Source organism: Callorhinchus milii, unplaced genomic scaffold (assembly GCF_018977255.1).
Source record: "Callorhinchus milii isolate IMCB2004 unplaced genomic scaffold, IMCB_Cmil_1.0 Scaffold12, whole genome shotgun sequence".
Classification (NCBI taxonomy): domain Eukaryota; kingdom Metazoa; phylum Chordata; class Chondrichthyes; order Chimaeriformes; family Callorhinchidae; genus Callorhinchus; species Callorhinchus milii.
In genome coordinates, this window is record NW_024704753.1 from 14759210 (window position 1) to 14780090 (window position 20881).

At 44.6% G+C, this 20881-nt stretch overlaps 1 protein-coding gene across 1 annotated transcript in view; it reads right to left on the reverse strand.

Moving 5' to 3' along the window:
• Nucleotides 1-20881, reverse strand: part of LOC103176660 (plexin-A1) — a 223873-nt gene that overhangs the window by 186340 nt on the left and 16652 nt on the right. The window contains exon 2 of the mRNA XM_007890334.2: nt 18534-18716. Within this exon, the coding sequence (XP_007888525.1) occupies nt 18534-18716 (183 nt within the window). The remainder of the gene's footprint in view (nt 1-18533; nt 18717-20881) is intronic.

The following is a 20881-nucleotide window of genomic DNA, read 5'->3' on the forward strand; positions in this document are numbered from 1 at the left end:
AACGTACAGTCCTTTTCCTCAAATTCCACAGTGTTGTCACTTCCCAGCCCTGCGTCTGTCTAACCCTCTCAGTAACTGGTGTGAGTGTGCATTCTACTGTGAGTGAGCGAGACTGGGCTGTGATGATCAGAAAGCAATTTGACAGCGACAGATATCACAGTGAGCCTGATGTCGTCCTCTTGGCATTTGCACGCTCCTTTCCTGAGCCTCTTAAGCTAGGAAAGAGGGAAAGACAAACAGCCAGGCTTCCTGCCAGTGACCTCCTGTTGAAAGAAGCCCGTTTGTGGACAGGTGAGAGCAGAATTCCTTTCCCCCCCACCTGCTTCCATCTCCCCACCACCAGCTGCGTCAATCACCATTTCAGGCCACGATGGGCAAGATACCAGCGCCTCTGGATCTAGATACTAGTCCGAGTCATTTCATTGAGAGGAACATTTGGAAGGATGACACCAAATTTCATTTTGTTTCTAAAGCGTTACCTATTAAAGCAGAATGCAGCACCAGCATAATCCATCTGCGCTTACACAAACAGCATCGAGTCTGACAGAAAATAATGACACGAAATGAAGGTCAACGTGTTGCCTGTTGTTAGGGAAAGAACATTCCAAATGTGTCCAAAACAGTTCACAATATCTTCAACTCAAAAGCCCCGAAACTTCTAAAGCCAGCATCAGGCAAAGGGAAATCTGAAGTCATACATTCCTGAAGTGCCGCTCAAAGCACTTTCCTGACATTTGGATGATTCATGTGCACACCAAATCCATCAACAAACCAGCTGTTTCCCCTTCACACAAAGGGAATTCTTTACAAGTTGAACGGCATTGCGATGGCCTGTGCCAGTGAGCATTCTCCGGGATCAGTGATGGGTGTGCACCTAAAACCAGCTCCGTACCTGTAAGCGCGCACCGCCTGCAGTTACTGAGAGGTGAGAGGTATTCAAGAACACACAAGAAGCCAAAATATCAGCTTTCTTCCCACTGGGTCAAGGTGGATTTCCGACAGGGTGCGCCATAGATTTGAAAATTGTAAAGGAATTCTTTTTTTTGGAGCCCGCACGCATTCCCTGCCTCTTCTGGTGGGAGAGGTCGACAGAAAGACTGATCAAGTTAGACGATTTCATCGCCTCCAGCTCAGCACTGCCAACACAAGTCGCAATATCCCAGTTCCCAACGCTTTCCCTCCCTCCACACTCCCGCGGTTATTGTTTCCCTCTCCCCTCCCCCAACACACCAGCGCTACTGTCTCTCCTGTACTCCCTCAATACTCCCCATTCCCCCCCCGACCGCTCTCTCACACACATGCATACTCCAAGCACCCCCCACCTCCCCCCACCCCACCAATGTTGCACGGACAAGCAGGAACTCAAGGCATGACATTTCCCAGCTGAGGATACACCAAGGCCACTCATGGTGTCTCTAACACTTGCAGTGGTGGGCTGCGTTTGGTGAAACATTAGCACAGCGTAGCAGCACATCACAGGGTAGATTTACACAAGCAGATCTGGTGAAGTTCCGGAAGTCCTGACTGTCTGCGTGCAGAGCATCAGTCTGTAAATGTTAAGCCGTAGCTTTACGTAACCTTCAGCAACTGATTTAAAGAACTCGATTTTATTACCATCTGGATAAAGACAGTCTCTTTAAAACCAATATAGTCCAACATAAAAACACTGCTTCCAGGAAGAAACAACTCCTCAAATTGCAGAGGCATACGAGCGCATTAGTGTCAACTGAGATTTATTAGGTAATAGCAACGCTACTAGATGTGCCACATCATGGGACAGAATGCCATTCCTGCAGCTAAATTTTTCAATTTAATAGTTGAAAATTGTCTTCAATCTGACAAGGTAAAGTTGCACGGCAGCATTGCACCGGCTTGCAGTGAGCAGCTCTTTGCCCACAGTGATGGATCCCTAACCTTTTAGGCCACTTTTTGGTGTGGCGCGCGGGTAAATTGCTGTGAGTTGAGATTTGGTTAACGGCCCCTGTACCGGTGCTACTTAAACTCCCAGCTCACTTAGTGCCCATAGCTGTCAACAGTGCGTTCAGGAGAAGCCATGCACTACATTAGAGGTGGGGGGGGGGAAAATAAATACCAAAAATACAACATTAGGTTATTATCCTCCCCTTTAGAATATTCCAGAAGTCTGAACTCCACCGTCTTATTGGTTTTCATTTTCCCGGGCAATTAAAAAGCTAAACTTTGGCTCCAGCGGGTACTCGATCAACGTTTGCATTAACAGAACCATCTCAACCATCTCAACCCTCCCACTCCTCACTGTAGCAACACAACTTGGATGTCTCCCAAAGACAGCATCCCAAAGACAGGGCCAACTGGACTCCAGATTATGCGGCAGCCATGCCAGATATCGAAGCCAAATCAACAGCGTTCTGTAAAGAGGTGAATCCCTTAGATCAGCCAAGGGTCAAACGTCTCAGTTGTACACCCTTATGCTAGCCGTCGCCTGATCGCAGCCCCTTGAAATCATTTCCTTCCCAATGGCTTCTCAGCAGAGTTGCTGCCAATCGGAGACTGAATGAAGCTTCGCAGCTCGGCTGGGAGATGGGTTCCCGGGACATCGCCTCTTTCACACATCAGCCTGGACCAACGGTCGGACTGTGCTCTCGCTCAGAGCAGGTAGCTCTGTACCAAATCTAACCTGGATATCACTCTACCGCTGCACCAAATGTCGCCCACAAACTATACAGTCAATTCACTTTATTGTATATTCTGTGAAGAGCTTTGAGAGGTCTCAAAGACATGATAAGGCCCTATATCAAATGTAAGGATTATTATTATTAAATCTAACTTGTGGCCATCGCTCTACCCCATGTACCAAATCTAATTCCGTTTTGAAGCTCTGCCTCCATGCTGCGGTATGGTTCCACCAAGTTAGCCATTCTTGATACGTGAGACATTTAACAACTGGGCAAAGCCAAGGATGCTCAGTGACAGATCTTGGAGCAGGTGGATATCTGCCAGTCTCCATACTAAAATGTGATCTAGTATGATTTGTGAGGGAAATGGAAAGGCCTAAATATCAGAGGAGGTTTTGGGTAGGAAAAGAATACAATGAAATGTTAAGTTTAGCAAACCAGTTTCAGTGAATCAGCATTCTTTGTTACCTGCAGCTTTACCATGATGAGCAGTATTAATAGTTAAGCCTCAAAGGAATTTATGCAGTCAAAACACAGACACTCCCTTGGCTAGCGTCGCAGGAAGCAGTGGGAACACTGCACTGCTCCACTGATGTATACTGTGGGAGCCAACTACCACATCGTCACCACTGAATAACTCAGTTAAGTTTACAAGAGCTCAAAAAAAGGATTCAATTGAGCTCAGAGACTGAATCTACTGCAGAGTTGTTGTTTTTTACAAACCAGGAATCCAAACACAAACCGATTTCGTCAGAAAGTGCTAAACTGCCCACAAGGGTCTCACACAATACGTGGTCAATTAGATGCCTATATTGTCTTTCCCCACTTTCTGTTGGTAAAGTTACCACTGCTCACTGGATCACACACAGACCAGAAAGCTCCCAGGTTCCGACCTTTGCTGAGTTAGCTGGTCTTAGCTATCCAAGCATGGAAATGCTGGAACAGGCTTTCCAATTCTAATACTCCTGGAAAAAAGGACACCAACGTCAAAATTTAACATAGGAACAGGAGCAGGCCATTCTCGTGGAGTCCTGTCGCACATTGGTTAGAGCACTCGCCTCGCAAACAAGAGGACCTAGGTTCGATTCCCAGGCAGGGCGAAACGTTAGGCAAGTTTCCTTACACTAATTACTCTTTAGCTAGCAGTAAGTAGAAACCAGGGTGTTCGATTGGCAGATCACTTTACCGGAGGTAATAATCCCTTCAAAAAAAAAAAAAATAATAAAAATGTGGTCACTTTATCCATAACTGTTTGTGGGACACTGCTGTGTGTAATTGGCTGCCTCATTTCATCCACAAAATATACAGTCAATTCACTTTACAGTATATTCTGTGAAGCGCTTTAAGACATCTCGAAGACGTGATAAGGCGCTATATCAAATGCAAGGGATTATTACTAGTAGTATTCCGCCCCTCGAGCCTGTGCTGCCACTCTATTAGTTCATGGCTGATCTATACCTCAACTCCAATTGCACAATTATTCACTGGATCATTCTGTGCTGAGCTCACTTGTCTGATGTCTGAAAGAGTTAACTTTTCATCAACGTGAAATCGTGTCACTTCCAACCTCCAAGCTGGCATTTAAAGTGACCCAATCAGAAGTTACAGAGAAACCGGAAAATGTTAAGTTCATAAAAAGCATCAAAATCTAATCGCAGTGGGGAAAAATCATTTAATTGTCTAAATTTGCAAATACTTTACTCTGCGGAGTTCTTAAGTTTTCCAGTCCACAAAACTGATATGGAATTACTTCAGCCTTGCTGTGTAATCATGAAATGGGTGAGGGTTCGCTGGAGTTAACCAAAAAGCACGAGGCAAACTCAAGAGGAAATGTACGTCTTGCACAATGACACAAAGGAGCCAGGAAATGGTTGTCCATAGTGCACGAGGTTATGTGTCACTAAGTCCAGCCAGTCCAAAGTCACGGCTTCAAATGTCATTTTGAGTCACAGCCCCTGGAAGCTGCAGCTCTGGATCTCTGTTCCAGTAACACCTTCGTCAATTTCAACTCAATTTTGTGAGTGTGGAAAACAATTAACTAGCTACACCCTGGAGTATTTAAACACAAATACCTCACGCCAGATTAACTGGTAATTTGATTGTATGTGTGAGGCTAAACGAATCCCAATTCTCCCAACTAAAAAGCCTACATTTTGAGATTTTGCAACGCCAGTGGAAGCCCCCTGACAATATCTGAAAGACCATGTGTCTGACTCAGTGAGTAATTGCTCAGCGTAATAACCCATATGAACCAGGAATGTCCTTGGTTTGTTTCTTGCTTTGTGCGGTTAGCTCAGGCAGCTGTGGGAGGGAAGGGGATTCTGCATTTAGCTTCAGTGCCCCTGGGTTGGGGAAGAAAGAAATCTGTGTTGCTGCTCACTTTCCTTCTCCAACTCTACTATTCCACACAGCATCCCCTGCCCCCTCCCTCTGCCCCATCAGTGACTGGGAAAGGAGCAAGAATGTAGCGTGAAGAGGGGGGGAAAAAATATGCATTCCTTAAATTTCAGCAAGATATATTTTATTGAAAAAAAAACGAGTTGCTTTGAAGGCCAATGCGACAGGGCAGGCCGAAAGTAATGTTAAATTCCTTTCCGAAGAGAGAGGATTCTATTCCAGTCACATTTGCAATCCTTTAAAACCGAAGCCCTGAAAAGCAAACCCATATAAGCCACCAGACGTACGTATGTAAGGTGTCGAATACCAGACCGAAAGAGAGGCGAGACCTTGGACATGTGAACTGTTCAAAGAATGCAAGGAACGTCCAAACTTTGTTTTGGAAAGAAAGCTCTCGGGATAACTAAGGTAATCCCTTTTCATTCCATTGAGAAGATGTGCTGAAGTTTCGGGTTTCGCCCGCAAAACAGTCAATTCACTTTAGAGTATATTCTGTGAAGCGTTTTGAGACGTCTCGAAGACGTGATAAGGCGCTATATCAAATGAGAGGATAATTTTAAAAAATGAAGTTATCCTGCTTATATGCAAGTGTTTGCTGCCGGGCAAAACATTTTGTTGCCCCTATTTGTGTCGCAGGGAGGTATGTCTCAGTAACAGTGAACAAGCATCATTAAGTCTGCAGGCTAATTATTGGCAGACTCAACAAGAGACAAATAACAGTGATTACGTATTAAGCGTAACTGGCTCGGTCTGTAAATGCACAGCCCAGTGAACAATCACACAGACCAGAATGAACCCGATATGACCAGATATGAACCCTGGAGTCTGAGATGAGCTGCTCTGTGTTGGGGTGGTGACAGGATGTCCGTAGTGCCTTGGGGTAGAGAGTTGGCAAAATCAGCCTGATCCTATTCCCACCCTGATAACAATCCGGTGACTTCTGCTGGAAAGGCCATGGGTGGATTTTAGGCAAAACCACACAGGACCCCTGTCAGTCTCCTAACAGATTTCATGCGAAGAAAGGCCAATTGGTTGCACAGTCAAATGCCTTGGAGAGATGGGAAAGGGGAGGAAATTAAAGAGAAAGGTATTGGCAAGCAAGACAAATATTTTTAAAAAGAGAAAAGAAATCAATGATATCATCAAGAAAGTCCATCGGAGCTGCTGAGAAAGACTAGAACATAAAAGGGCAACATTGTTCTCAATTACAGGGTTATTAGACCGGCACAAAGGTGATGCATTTGCTTAATCAAATAATTACTCCAGAGTATTTCAAACCCAGCTGGCACTGCCTCCCGACAGATGAGGCTCACTCTGCAACAACCCACCTGGGACATCGGGAAGGGGAAAGATAGGCATTGAGGCAGAGGGCACAGCTGAGCTCTGGCTGTCCAGCTGGAGTGTGGAAGAGTTTTTTTCCATGATTAATCCTCATTAACTACAACACCTTGTTCATATCACCTCTCAACCTTCTCTGTTTGCTAAAGTCCAAATAAACAACTTCCGCCTCACCTCCTTCATTCATATTCTGGGTTACCTCGTTTCAAAGATTTCAATCAAATGAGTCAGACACAATCTTCCCTTTACAAACCATGTATGTACAACTTAGGTGATTATACGATTTATAAAGAAAAGACTTACACAACTTCAAACTAACCTACAACTGATGCGAGACTCATTAGCCTGGCTCTTCCCTTTCTTAAACAAGAGCATCTTCAGTCCTGTGGGCCAAACCCTACCCACAGAATTCTGAAAATGAATAGTCAGAGCGTCCATCATTTCATCATCAACTGGCCTCAGGATGCTTGGGATACATCGGGAGAGTTATCCATTTTAAACACATTAACCCTTTTACAAACCACCTTGAGATGTCCTGTCGACATGACGTATGCAGAAGCCGTATTTTCATAGATCTCGGTTGGCCTACAATGTTTAAGGAAGCGTTTCTGACAGTCATAAAGCATCGATGATCTGCAGAGTCAGAATTCTCTTCAGCCTTGAGCAAGAAATTGAAGTGAAAATTACAAATCCAGCTCCCAGCTCCGTAGGAAACAACACAATGTCAACACACTGGACTATGACCAGAGTAAGAAACTCAACATACACCAAGCACGCAAAGGGTGGAGGCCTCACAGACATTGATACCCAGCCCTAGATGAGCACTGCACAATGGAATTTAAACTAATTTGATGACAGAATTATCCATGTGAATATTCTTTCAATCATCACGAAGGTATTTATCGCAAGCACAACTTTCTATTGGAGTTGGGAGTTACCAGCACTGCCCTCTGACTCAGAGTCAGTTTTTAACATCTCATCTGAAGGAAGCACCTCCAGCAATGGATCGCTCCCCCAGAACTGCACTGGGGTGTCGGCCTCGACTATGAGCTCAAAAAGTCCTGGTCTTTTTGAGCTCATAGTCAAGGCCGATACCCCAGTGCAGTGCTGGGGGAGCGATCCATTGCTGGAGGTGCTTCCTTCAGATGAGATGTTAAAAACTGAGGTCCCCTCTTGCCTGTTCAGGTGGACATTCAAGATCCCACAGCACGACTTGAAAAGCAAATGGAGTTCCTCCCAATATCGCTAGCCAACAATCTCCAATTAAAATTAGTCATTCATTTCATGGCTGTTTGTGAGACATTGCTGTGCACAAATTAGTTGATGCATTTGCCTATAAATTTAGTTCTTAATTCTTTTCGATTGATTGTGACAAAAGTGCCTTGTAATTCAGATATGCAGGCAATATTACTCTCATCCAAACACACCAAGAAAAACCTTCAATTAGCCACTCATCTCCTGGCAGCTCAGGAATGTACTTCAAAGCATTTGCTACTACATTACCTATAAGGTGACAGTCACTACATTTCAAAGTAGCTTATTGATTTAATCGGCTTGAGATGATGCTTTGACATGGTACGATGCTGTATCAAATTGAAGTATTAGTGAGATGTGTGCTGTGCAAGGGACTGCTTCCTGGAATTCTGCTAAGTCATTAATCTCTTTTCTCATACATTCCAGGGTTGCCTATAAACCTGGTTCACCCCGAGTGCAGGACAACATCAAACAATTGTACAGATGTTCCTATAAGCCCTGCAAACACCAGCATCACTAATCACAGCTTGGAGCCTGCTATCCAGCACCTCGGCACATCTTATACAGCAGCAGATCTCACACTTTGACAAATGACATCTGAGTACTGATAAATGGCAGTAAAACCATGGCTTCTATAACACATGTCTCCCCAGGGTCTGTCAACATTCTGGCAGATTACTTATTTCAAAGCCATCACCAACAGATGTTGAGCATCTTTCTCCCCACAGTCCGAAGGCAGTGTGGAGTCTCTGCTGCCCATTGTGTGTCAATAGTTTCCAGATATCGTGAACCAAAGCTGATTGTGGTGCTCAGATGTCACATGCATTTGACCTTCTCCAGCACGTGTCCCTCCTGTGTGAATTAAAGCATCTGACAACTCGGTCAGACATTTTACAGTAAAACCCACAACATGAAATTCATACAAAATAAAATATTTTAAAATCTAAAAACCTTTTTCTAAAAAAAAATCATATTCTCCCTTTCTCTCCTGAAAGCGCTATGGCCTACTGGGCTAAGAGCTTGTGCACATCAACAGAGTTCTGGAACACAAGCACATACAGGATCTCAGCCTGACACGGATGTTACATTCCCCTAAACGGGCTATTTCCAGCAGGGCATCACTGGCAACTTGACTGTCCCACTCAAAAACCCAGGCGTGCTGAGGTCAACACGCCTAATAATAATCCCTCCAAAAAAACAAAACAATAATAAATTGGTCATTTTCAATCTACGACTGTTTGTGGGACATTGCTGTGCGCAATTGGCTGCCGCGTTCGCCCACAAATATACAGTCAATTCACTTTACAGTGTGTTCTGTGAAGCGCTTTGGGACGTCCTCCCGACGTGAAAAGCGCTATATCAAATGCAAGGATTATTATTATTATTAACACACTGTCACCTACAGCTGAAACTAACACAGATGGCCGATCGAATCTGGGCCCTTTCTAGTCTGTGTGGCTCAATTTTATACCATCCCAACTTCAATCTTGAAGAGAATTATAGAAAGGCGATAGTCAGAAATGAAACCCAATGCCTTGTCTCAAATGCTGCAACTCATTTGCTACCGGGGGAGGAACTGGCAAAACAAGAAAATGGATTCAGTGGCGAAGTGGGTTGGGATTTGAATTCATAATCTTGGATGTCAGTAGGAAATGATGAACAGCTCAATGCTGCTCGACTGACTCGTAGTTTGTTTTACGCGAATTTTACACTCATCAAAAATGAGAGATGTTAGTGCTGGAAAGTGGACACCAAGGACTCGCAGGTCAGGAACAGGAAGGTCAAGATATAGTGATGTGGTGGGGGAGGAGAAATCACTGTGAATCAGCATTGTTCCATTTATGCCGCTACCTCCACTTTATGCTTCCTCAACACACACTCTCTCTCAAACCAGATGAACGCAAACCTTTGTGGAGTCCTGTAGCTCAGTGGTTAGAACACTAGCCTTGCAAGCGAGAGACCTGCTCTTATTCTTACTCTACACGCCAGACAATAATCCCTCAAAAAAACCCAATAACAATTTGGTCACTCAATCCACGGCTGTTTGTGGGACAATGCTGTGCGGAATTGGCTGCCGTGTTTCGCCCATAAATATACAGTCAATTACTTTCGAGTATATTCTGTGAAGCGCTTTGAGACGTCTCAAAAGACGTGATAAGCGCTATATCAAATGCAATTATTATTATTATTATTATTTCCCAGGCAACCTGTAACCTTCATGAGTGAGGTTTCAATTTGATGCCAGTTAATGTTCAATTAAGGCCACTTCAAACCAGAGGTGGCTTTCATTCTAACAACTTGCATTTATATAGCGCCCTTCACGCAGGGTAGTCTCCCTCTATTCTGAACAGAGGTATTCTCCCTCTATTCTGGTTGATCAATTAAACATTTACATTGTCCTGCTCCAACTATAATTCTTGTTGAGCTGTTTACACACAATATTAGAGCCGAACCCCCTCCTCCCCACCCCCAACAACAAAAACAAAATTATATTTATTTAGCGCCTTTCACGTCGGGAGGACATCCCAAGGCGCCAAACCACCACCAACCACCAAATCGAAGGGCAGACTTTTAGTGCTTTGAAGAAGCACTAACACCAATCACGTGCATTGGACCTCCATCAGGCCATCATATCGCACATCAATCAACCACAGGAAAAAGCTTTTTGTGAGAGGAAGAAAGCACCATCTCCCGGGGATAGTATCTATCTGGGGTGTTGTACCAGAAGTGCCGACTGATTTCCAGTACCTCACCCAGTCTTTCTGTGTGAGCCCCAACATCAGATAACCAAGTTAAATAAACATGGAGGTGCATTAGAGCCAAGCCCGATCCTGTTCAGATGAGACACCTGGGCTTTCCAGTAAGGATAAGGATCAGGAAGCCTGGTTGATTTGACCTTCCCTATGGATACCCAAGAACTACAGGATGTTTATGGCTCAGTTCCACACAAGCAGTGCTTTTTGCAACCTCAACCAACGAGGGAGGTTCAGAATGTCCCTTTAAAGGAATTTACTGTTGCCAGATTGCTGAAGCAGAGCAGCCTGAAAAAGCTGATCTCAGCACAGAATCCTAATGGACCAGTCACCCGTGCTCCAATTAGGCAGAACTCCTGATCAAAGCACAAAGCAATGTGCCTCATTAGGCCCCATTTATCAGGCCTGAACTGCAGCTCCAGCAGCTTTACTGAAGATCTGAAGCAAGAAAAGCTCTTGACTTTCCACCTCTTCACGATGACTCCTTATGGTGCAAACATCCTTCCTGACTCTGTCCTTTAGATTATTGGACTACTTTTGTCTGCAGTCTTCTACTTTGTCACCCTCTTTCCTCTTGCTTTGTCCAAAGGGAGAGAGAGGGGAGAGAGAGAGACAGTTTTCAATTAAATAGCTTAAATGTAGACATTTCTAACGTTTGTGATGGGATGAATGCAACACTTCAATACTTGAGACCGAAACTAAGCGAATGGAAGAAAGGGAATAAGTTGGCTCACAGGGCAGACGTTACCTTCTCCCTAATGCTATCTATTTGCTGGCTAATTATATATGTAAATAGAGCAATTTACATCCAATTTACATGTTGATATCTGGGTGCTTTTGGAAAAAAATTGTAAAATCTACACAGATTGGAAATATCAGCTGTTGCTACACTTCAACAGCTGTTCTCCACGGATCTCATGACTAAAACTATACGACTTAATCGTGTCAAGACTAAGTATCCAAATTCCTGTTCTTTTTCCCCGACTTCTTACAACTCTTATATTGCAGATAGTCGCCCCTAACTGCCCCAGTTTAACTCCTCTCCCGCCTCACGGCACTTTGTTGAGTTGCAGTTTAAGAGTTGCCCCTCCAAAACCTCACCAACGTGTCCATTCTTATTGCATCAGAATCAACAGGCTATTGAACTGGTGTTGAGGGGGGAAAGGGGAAGAGGAGGAAGAGAGTGATCTGATCTGGGCTTAGTCTAACGTGTACACACTCAAGGGGTCACAAAGTAGTCCAGTTGGACAGTAAGCATATACCTCCAAGTGGCTGGTCAAAAGGAGCAATACAATGGACGGAGGGGGTTAAACGGTGTACAAACGACGTATTTGATAGAACCAATTGGAAAGAGATAACAGAAGCAAATTCCACTCACAACCAATGTGAGATAGCCTTGCTGTCGAGGCACAAACAGTAAAAGATGACTGGAACACACCAAGGACGGCCCCATGCCAGTGCCATTCTCTGTATCAATAATAATATTAATCCTTGCATTTGATAGAGCGCCTTATCACGTCTTCAAGACGTCTTAAAGTGCTACCCAGAATATACCATAGAGTGAGTTGGGGGAAAACCGGGTTGCTACTTACTGCTAGGAAAACAAAGGCGCTTGGAGTAAGGAAACTTGCCTGGGAATCAAACCCCCAGGTCCTCTCGCTTGCGAGGCGAGTGCTCTAACCACTAAGATACAGACTCTTTCTGCACACGTCACGGGAAGAGATGAGGCACTACGCTGGGCTGGGGAGGGACAAACTAAGTTATTTCACTTAAGACCAGAGCAGAAGGTGGTAACCCAACTGCTGCCAATTCATTGGCTCCACTGGGATTTGAGAAGGTACCAATTTTACTCACTAAATAATGGCTCTAAAGTAATCATCATGACTGCATGTGGCACAGGAAGAATTTAAAAAGACTCCTCCAGCCTTTTGTAAATTGCATCTCACTTGAGAAATCCGCAGAGCCAATTTAGAGGCTACGGCTTTCTGCTCCCCCTTCCCCATCCACACACCCCCTCCCTCCAAATATGATGCTTGAATTGTCTAATGTTGCAAATAAAATGAGCAGCTTTCAAAAAATCATCGTTAAAATTACTACTATGGAAATGATAGATTCTGATGCTGCTGCTCTGGATTCATGCTCCTCTCTCTCTCTCGCACACCCCCACCTCCCGAGCAATTCCTCAAAGAAATTTTTAGAAATAGCATTCGCTTTTGTACAAAGGCCTGGCTCAATCAGCAACACTTTGGGGTTTGAGCCCCATGTCTCAACTTGGTCACTTAATCCACGACTGTTTGTTGGACACTGCTGTGCGCAATTGGCTTCCGCGTTTTGGCCACAAAGTGTACAGTCAATTCACTTCACAGTATATTCTGTGAAACAATTTGAGACGTCTCAAAGACGTGATAAAGCACTATAGCAAATGTAAGAATTATTACTACTATTATTATATCAAATGCAAGGATTATTGTTATTATTATGTCAGGACTTTGAGCTCGCAGTCCATGCTGACACTAACGTACTGCTGGAGGATCGATGTCGGAGGTGACGTCCTTCGGATCAGATGTTAAACTCAGTTTCCATCTGACTGTTTAGGTGGCGTTTAAGGTCTAATGGCACTGTTCAAAAATGGAAGGAAATTTCTTTCCAGTATCCTGGCAAACAATCCTCCAGATAAAAACTGATCACATGGCTGTTTGTGGGACATTTCTGTGTGTGTGCAAACTGGCTACAGCATTTGCTTACAATATAGAGTCACTATATAGTAAATCCTGAAGAGCTTTGAGACATTTCAACATGATAGAGCTCTATAACCAAAACCAAGGATTATCAGAAGGGACCATTTCCTTCTCATTCCCTAATCCTCAGACTTCCATGGAGGTTAGCTTGGAAAATAGTAGTTTGCAAGAAGACATTCCTCCTTTAATTGGGGGGTGGGATTGCGTGCCAGTACCTGTACCAGACAGCTGTGCTGCTCTGTAAAGATTTCCAGATTTTGCCTGCTACGATGATAATTCTGGGAAAGATAACGGCAGCCACTCCGAGCACTCCAATCTAACTGCTGAGTGACAGCCGTTCTTGTGTCACAATAGAGACCATACTGTCTCTTGTGATCAGTCAGGAGCGATCCTGACACCCAAGAGATGGCCTATTTAGGCTTTTCAGCTCTTGCCTGGTCTTTCAGAGTGTTTGCAGGGAAGGAGCGGTCTGTTCGGGAAGGAGAGCACCTTTGAGGTCACTGGCAGACCGTCCCCAAGGACCAGACACTAACCTTTTACAGCCCATCGCCATAACTTCCAGACAGCAACTCTTTTCAAACAGAGGGAAGATTTATCTGCCATCTCGATTCAGATGTTCAGCGATTCAACAGAGAAAGAAACCGGCACACAGCACATTCACAAATGTCTAATCACAGCCAAGGTGTAGTGCTTGATGGAACACTGGAAGAGGCTTTCTAGATACCTTAAAGTACATTGCAATATACCGTTTACAATACAGCGCAGTGCAAGACACCCTTTGCGAAACACTTCAATGGAACAACAAACATTTAACTTGCTCTTAAGAAGGGAAAACGATTAATGATTCAATAGAATGTTTCATTCTAGCAACTCGCATACCATATTTGTTGCAACTATGGAAAGTTAAGTTACTTATGGCTAAGCATCGAGACTCTCCTTTCGCATGATCTACTGTAGCCTTGGAAATCTAAACCTTTGCCCCAATAATATTTTTCTGCAAAGTCGAATTTTCAAAGATTTACAATTGGGAATGATATTTCATTAATCCACATCAGGGCTCATATGGTCCACAAAGATATAGAGAAATAAATCAGAAAGTGACAAACACGGCATGGGATGCTATATGTGGGATGAACTTCTCCGATGGCTCAGTTGGGAAAAGATCTGCTAATGCTGTAGCTAATGCTAATATTATTATTATATATTATATGGTTTAACCGCCCTCAATTCCAGTTTAGTGCTGAGCTAACTAACCATAGCCATTGTTCCCAAGAGCTGTCATGTTGCTGCAGCAGAAGCCACGCGCACACATATAAATACACAGTGCACAGACTCAAAGATAAGCTCGCACACGTAGTACTATCACAGCTCCCTTACCTCTCCCTCAGCTCCTCTCCTGAAGGCGTGGAATGAAGCTGGAGCTTGACGCTCGGACACCTTTTCTCATCCAAGTGGTTCTTAGTAAATTTTCCTGCCAGCCACCCTTTTCCGCTCCACAGGAAAGACCCGTGCACCAGATTGATAACTGGCACGCCGCTGACATTATTCTATCAGCATTATTAACGAGGAAACACGCAACTCGTTTTTTNCACCTTGAAGCCAATGTACTGCAGCTCAATTTTCACCCACTTTTGGTCTTGAGTTATCGCTGTTCTGCCTGACCCTCTCTGCTTTCTATTGAAACTTGCAGGACAGAGAAGGAAATCAATTTCCTTCTTTTCTCGATGTCCCCCCCCCACTCCCCCCTCCCCCGATCCCAGGGTCAGTTCTCCCTGCTTCAGTTGTCACCTCAAGCCGACGGGGGAGCAAGAATGCTGCGTCTGCAGCGATGTATTAAGCAATTTCGATTTGGTTTGTCCACAAATCTGAGTTTTCAATGAACTGGGGGAGATAAGCAACGAACGTCAGAGCTGCTAAACCAGGATGCAGCGTTAAGGCTGCACATACCAACTTCTCTAGTCTATCTTGCACTTTATGCTGTATGGATGCCTCGATGCTGTACACAATACATAAGAAGTTATTAACCTAGTTAATGGAACACACTTCCTGTCAGCTCGTGCTCTTTAAAAATGATTCATTTTTTAATTTTCTCTCCTTCTTCACTGAAGGCGCTGACTCGTGCTGGGAAAGGGTTTCAGACACCGGCCATCCTCCACTACCTCGCCCAAGAGGCCATGTTCATGTGCAAAGTCAGCCCAGACAGTTTGACCTTGAAGAAAACATCACAGACAAACCTCTATCCTATCCCAATCACTGCCTTCACCCAAAGCACCACAAACTGTATACTGTATACTACGACTACATGTTTAGCTCCCCACGATGCACACGCGATGCACCCCGCGATGCACACGCATGCCATGCAGCGAGATGCACATGTGTCACGAGACCCCCCCACCCCACAAACACCATGAAATCCATCCCACGTGTACACACCACACGTACACGCTCTAAGCCGCACACACATGCACGCCCCACGAGACACAAACACACATACATGCCACGAGACACAATTCACTGGAAAGAGATCTGGAGCTGAAAAGAGTCCTACCCCGTCATTCAAAGGACCCTGACTGGCACCAGCTTGGGGGTGGGGGGGGGGGCCGGGGTGGTCACCAAGGTCAGGAGGTTCAGTACCATCAGACAATAAAATAAACTTCTTGTTTCAAGGGAAAAACACATCTGAATTCTTGTGAAAAATGTTGTGAAGATGGAGTCAAAGACTATTTGCTGCTGCTCTGGACCAAGAAATCCTTTAGGAAATTAGTTTCTGAACCACATCAACCAACCAGCGAAGCAGCAATTTCACACCAGACTTGGAACTCTTTCCAACGGTATAAAACTTCCGGCAATTCGCTCTTTACATGACTGGCAGGATTAAAAGCAATGATACACACCCCTGAGGACACAGCTACTATCTGCCACAGTCAAGGTTAACGCAGCCTTATCATAGGTGGATGTGCAACAAGCCCAATGAGCTGAGACAGAATGATTTGTGTACAGAGCCCAACCTGCCCAAGAGCATTTTATTGCACCGTGTTTACAGAATACACTCCAGCTCGGTCCATGTCATTAATTAAAGAGAATTTTATATTACTGACACCAACCCAATTTCAAGTCATTGCCAAACAGCACGTAGAATGGTTAGTGGGTCAATCCAGTTCCTCCCCACAGACTGCTCAGCACTTCATCACTCTACAAAGAAATCCTACCCTACCCCTCCCCTCACCCCAGGCACTCTTTTTTAAGCAAAAAGCATTAATGTATTTAAGAGAAATAATAAATAATTCTCGCATTTGATATAGCGCCTTATCACGTCTTCGAGACGTCTCAAAGCACTTCACAGAATATATATATTTATGTGTAATATATAGATATATATTTATATATAAAACAGCCTTCAATAGAATAGAATATAGAGTAGAGCAGTATCCCACAATAGTTGTGGATTGAGTGACCAATTTATTTTTATTTTTTGAAGGAATTATTACACATGAGAAAGTATGGAATAGAGGGGAATAGGAGAGTTGGGGCTTGTATGGAATATAATAAACTATCCGGCACAGACTAGTTGAGACTGAATGGCCTGTTTATGTGCCATGTAATTCTATATTCTATTGAAGGCTGTTAATTCATTCGCTGGATTCTGCCCATGTTTCTGAACAATGAGTTTCACTCTGCTGATTTCAGAGGTTGGGTAAAGAGAAAATAATCCTGGCCCAGTGACATCCTCCGACTTGCCTACCAGTCAAGAAGGCCCTGCATCATCATATTTGAGACCAGTAACACACAGTGGATTGATAGGATCGCTAGGTGGGTGGGTGAGGGAGGCGGGGGGGGTGAGGGAGGCGGGGGGGAAGGAGGCGGAAGGACTCTGTGGTGGGGTTCCAGAGGTTGGGGGCAGAAAAGCTGAAGTCAGCCTGACCGCCAATGGTGGAGCGGGCAGGGCGGGGGACATGGGGAAAGCAAGTGCTCGCTCAATGTAACTCAATGGTGACTAAAACCAAGGCAAGACTACCCCCATCACCTTGCAGGGACTGCCTCCAATATTAGATGCTGAGCATCCAACTCCCCCACCTCCCCACCCCCTTTCCTTGGTCTTTCTAAACACCTTTTCCATTCAGACACAGGGAGGGCAAGAGAGAGAGTGAGAGGGCAAGAAAGAGTGAGAGAGAAAAAGAGGATCAGAGAGAGAGTTAGGGCCTGAAACCATGGTAACCAGATTAATGTGCTTGGCACGTGCAGTAAAGACCAGAATGTGTTTGTCTACAGTAAGACAAATTTGCACAACAGGGGGGGGTATCCTTCAACCTGGCTCTGAAAAATATTACCATCTGCCCCCAAGATTTACATCACTCGACAGCACTTCTCCCCACCCTCTCCTCTGTCTCTCTCTCTGCCCCCACCCCTCCCCAACTCCTCCATCTCTCTCTCTCTCTGCGCCCCCTCCCATTTGGTATCCAACTTGTTCCCCCCCCCTCAACCGCAGCATGTAGGCTTGCGAGCAAACATCAAAATCACCATGGAACAGCTTTGTTTTCAGAAAAGCTCACCCGCACACCTTGTACACAGAACATGCGAACACAGCAACTCGTTCATTCATCCCCTCGTTTCCAAATGACCCGACTGGGGTCTTCCTCGCATGCCAAATTAACCAGGTAATCCCACCCTCTCCCCCTTGCGCTGAATTAAAAATCAAATTACGCGGAAAGACATCCCAAGTCAATTCAGCGGAAAGGCATCTCAAGTCAATTCAGCAAGACAGGGCACAGCATGCGGCAGGCAGAGACCACCCTGCTCCATTATACAAATAATCACCTGCATTCTTGAAATTGTCTGAACGATTCCTGGTGCACACGATGCAATGGTTCGTAATTATAGGGGAGAGCAAGATCCCACCATTTAGTAGAGCGGTTTTGGCTCCTTCCCATCAAACTGTGCTGAACCCTCCAAAGCCAAAGCCAAAGCCAGAGCCAGACAGCAATGCAGGATGCAATGAGTGTGTGGGGAAGAGGCCGGAGTCTCGAACGCACTCGGCATCAATGTTGAAGTAAACGTGCAAAAGCACGGATTTGCTGGACAAGGCTCTCACTAGCAGGTTTGTGCCAGCAAAATGCTGGCTATGGAATTCCTCATTCTTTCCAGTCAATCTAACCCACACTGGGCACTTTGCACGAGAGAACTTCTTAATCAATAACATTTGCATCCTCTTGGCTTCTCAACCTACTTGGCTCAGCGAGTACATCTTCCGACTCTCAAGTCTCCAGGAATGTTCTCGCTTGAAACAATTCTCTCCTTTCCCCCACCTCTCGCAACACAAAGCCAATTCACACAATATGCTTTGGTAATAGTAATGGCCACACAGACACTTTACACATCAATTACAATCAAAAGCATCTTACCTTTTTCATCTTCCCATTGCGGGTCCCGAAGAAGACCACTGTGTTACCCCTGTAGTCATAGGCTGCAATGGAGGTCATCCCGTCCTCCTTGTCCACAAACAACAGCATCCCCTCGACCAGCTTTGTCCCGCCCAGTGGCTGATTGAAATCTTGTCCACAAAAATTGTCATCGATTTGTAAAGGCTGGAATGAGAGAGTGAGTTCACATCATCGTCAGAAAGCAACAAATGGTTCTTGAGAAGCTTTCATAACGGTGGGAATCAAGGTCCAACTGAATCTTGTATTTGCAAAATATGAAAGGTTATGAACTTCCCCCTCTTATCTCTCCTCCTGGCCCACACCATCTCCCTATTCCAGAACATCTGAATGGTTTTGGAATATATTCACAGGATCTCATTGCAAATGGTCAATATCGATGTGTGAGCGTGGACTAGGAATGTTGGCAAAATACAAGACCATGGGGACATTCTCATAGCATGTTGAGTTTTATATTCAGAGGCATAAAGTACAAAAGCAAAGCAATAATTCTAAGTTTTCTGGGGGTAATAATTCCTTCAAAAAAAATAATTTGGTCACTCAATCCACGACTGTTTGTGGGATATTGCTGTGTGCAATTGGCTGCCGCGTTTCGCTAACAAACCATACAGTCAATTCATGTTACAGTATGTTCTGTGAAGCACTTTGAGACGTCTCAAACTAATAAGGCGTTATACCAAATTAAAGGATTATTATTATTATATATTATATAAGTTTGTACTGCGTCAAGTTTTAGTACCTCACTTCAGGAAAGATGTCAAGGTCTTAAGAGTGGACGCAAAGTAGGTTTATGAAAATGATTCTGGGGATGAAGGGTTACAGTTATGAGCAGAGATCAAAGAAGTTGGGTCTGTTTTCATTGGAACACAAAAGGTTGAAGGGAAACCTGATGAAGGTGTACAAAATCATGAAGGGTAAATAGGGAGAAGTTATATCCATTAATAGGGAGTCAAAGGCTTGAGAACATTGTTATGATCGCCATAAGAACAGCAAAGAGAATTCAGGAGGACTTTTTTGTCTTAGAGAGTTGTTGGGATGTGAAATTTCCTGCTGAGTAGTGTGGTGAAGGTGGCAATCGTTGTAGCTTTCAAGAGGGAAATGCTTTTTTTTTGGTCAACCAGGTGTCTGACACATGCGGAACCCCATCACCATGCTCAACAGTATGCACAGAGAAAAAGCCAGGCATAGAAATAGGGGGGGCTTAAAGCAGTGTGGAAATAACGGGGGAGCTGGGATTTAATTGATCTCCTTGGGCTGTGGGCCAGTGCGGACTCGATAGGCCCATTAGCCTCCTTCTACCCTGTAGATTTCTGCTTCTGTGATTCCGAATACCAGCAGCAGTAAGCTGAAACACAGCCAGGTCCACTCGCAGGACTTCAACCTCAGGAGGATTCATGGTGCCCAGCAGAGCTTCCTACTGAGGTGGCAATCGGTCCCTTGTTCATATTACACATCGCTACTGAAATCAGTCCCCATCTCAGCAACACTGCCAGGTAAGCACAGCAGTAGTGGAGTCCTGTAGCTCAGTGGTTAGAGCACTCGCCTTGCAAGCGATCCACCTGGGTTCAATTCCAGGCAGAGCAAAACCTTGGGCAAGTTTCCTTACTCCACACTCCTCATAATAATCCCTCCAAAGCAAAACAATACTAAATTGGTCATTTTCAATCCACAACTGTTTGTGGGACACTGCTGTGTGCAATTGACTGCCGCATTTCGCCCACAAATATACAGTCAATTCACTTTACAGCATATTCTGTGAAGCGCTTTGAGACATCGAGAAGACTTGAAAAGCGCTACATCAATTGCAAGGATTATTATTGCAAGAATTATAGCAGTAATGGAAAAATCCTGCGATGTGTTGAATCAGGAACACCCTTCCAAGATTGACGTGAATTCTGACAAGAGGTTTGGGAGAAATGATTGGTTGCAATTGCAAATCTCACTCCACCGGGACAAGCACCACCAATCTTCCAGTCCCACAACGACCTTCAGTAACAAATGACCAGCGCTTATGAAGTGGAAGAAAAGTGTTCCTTATTAATAGAAATCTCTTAATAATTGAAAAGGCAAACTCGGAAATTATAAGCACGATGCTCAAGTGCTGTGTTGAACCCCAGAGGATTCAGCAGTAATGGCCTAACTAAATTATTTAAATAAATAACGCTCTGGTCTTTGCACGCTGGGAGTTGCTTTCCAACTTGCCGTGCAAATATCCAGTTTGATTTCTCCACACATTGAGCAAACACTTGCATCAAGGTTAGCTTCACAAAAACAGCAGAGGTGCCGCGAATTTAACCCTCAGTCCAGCGGTT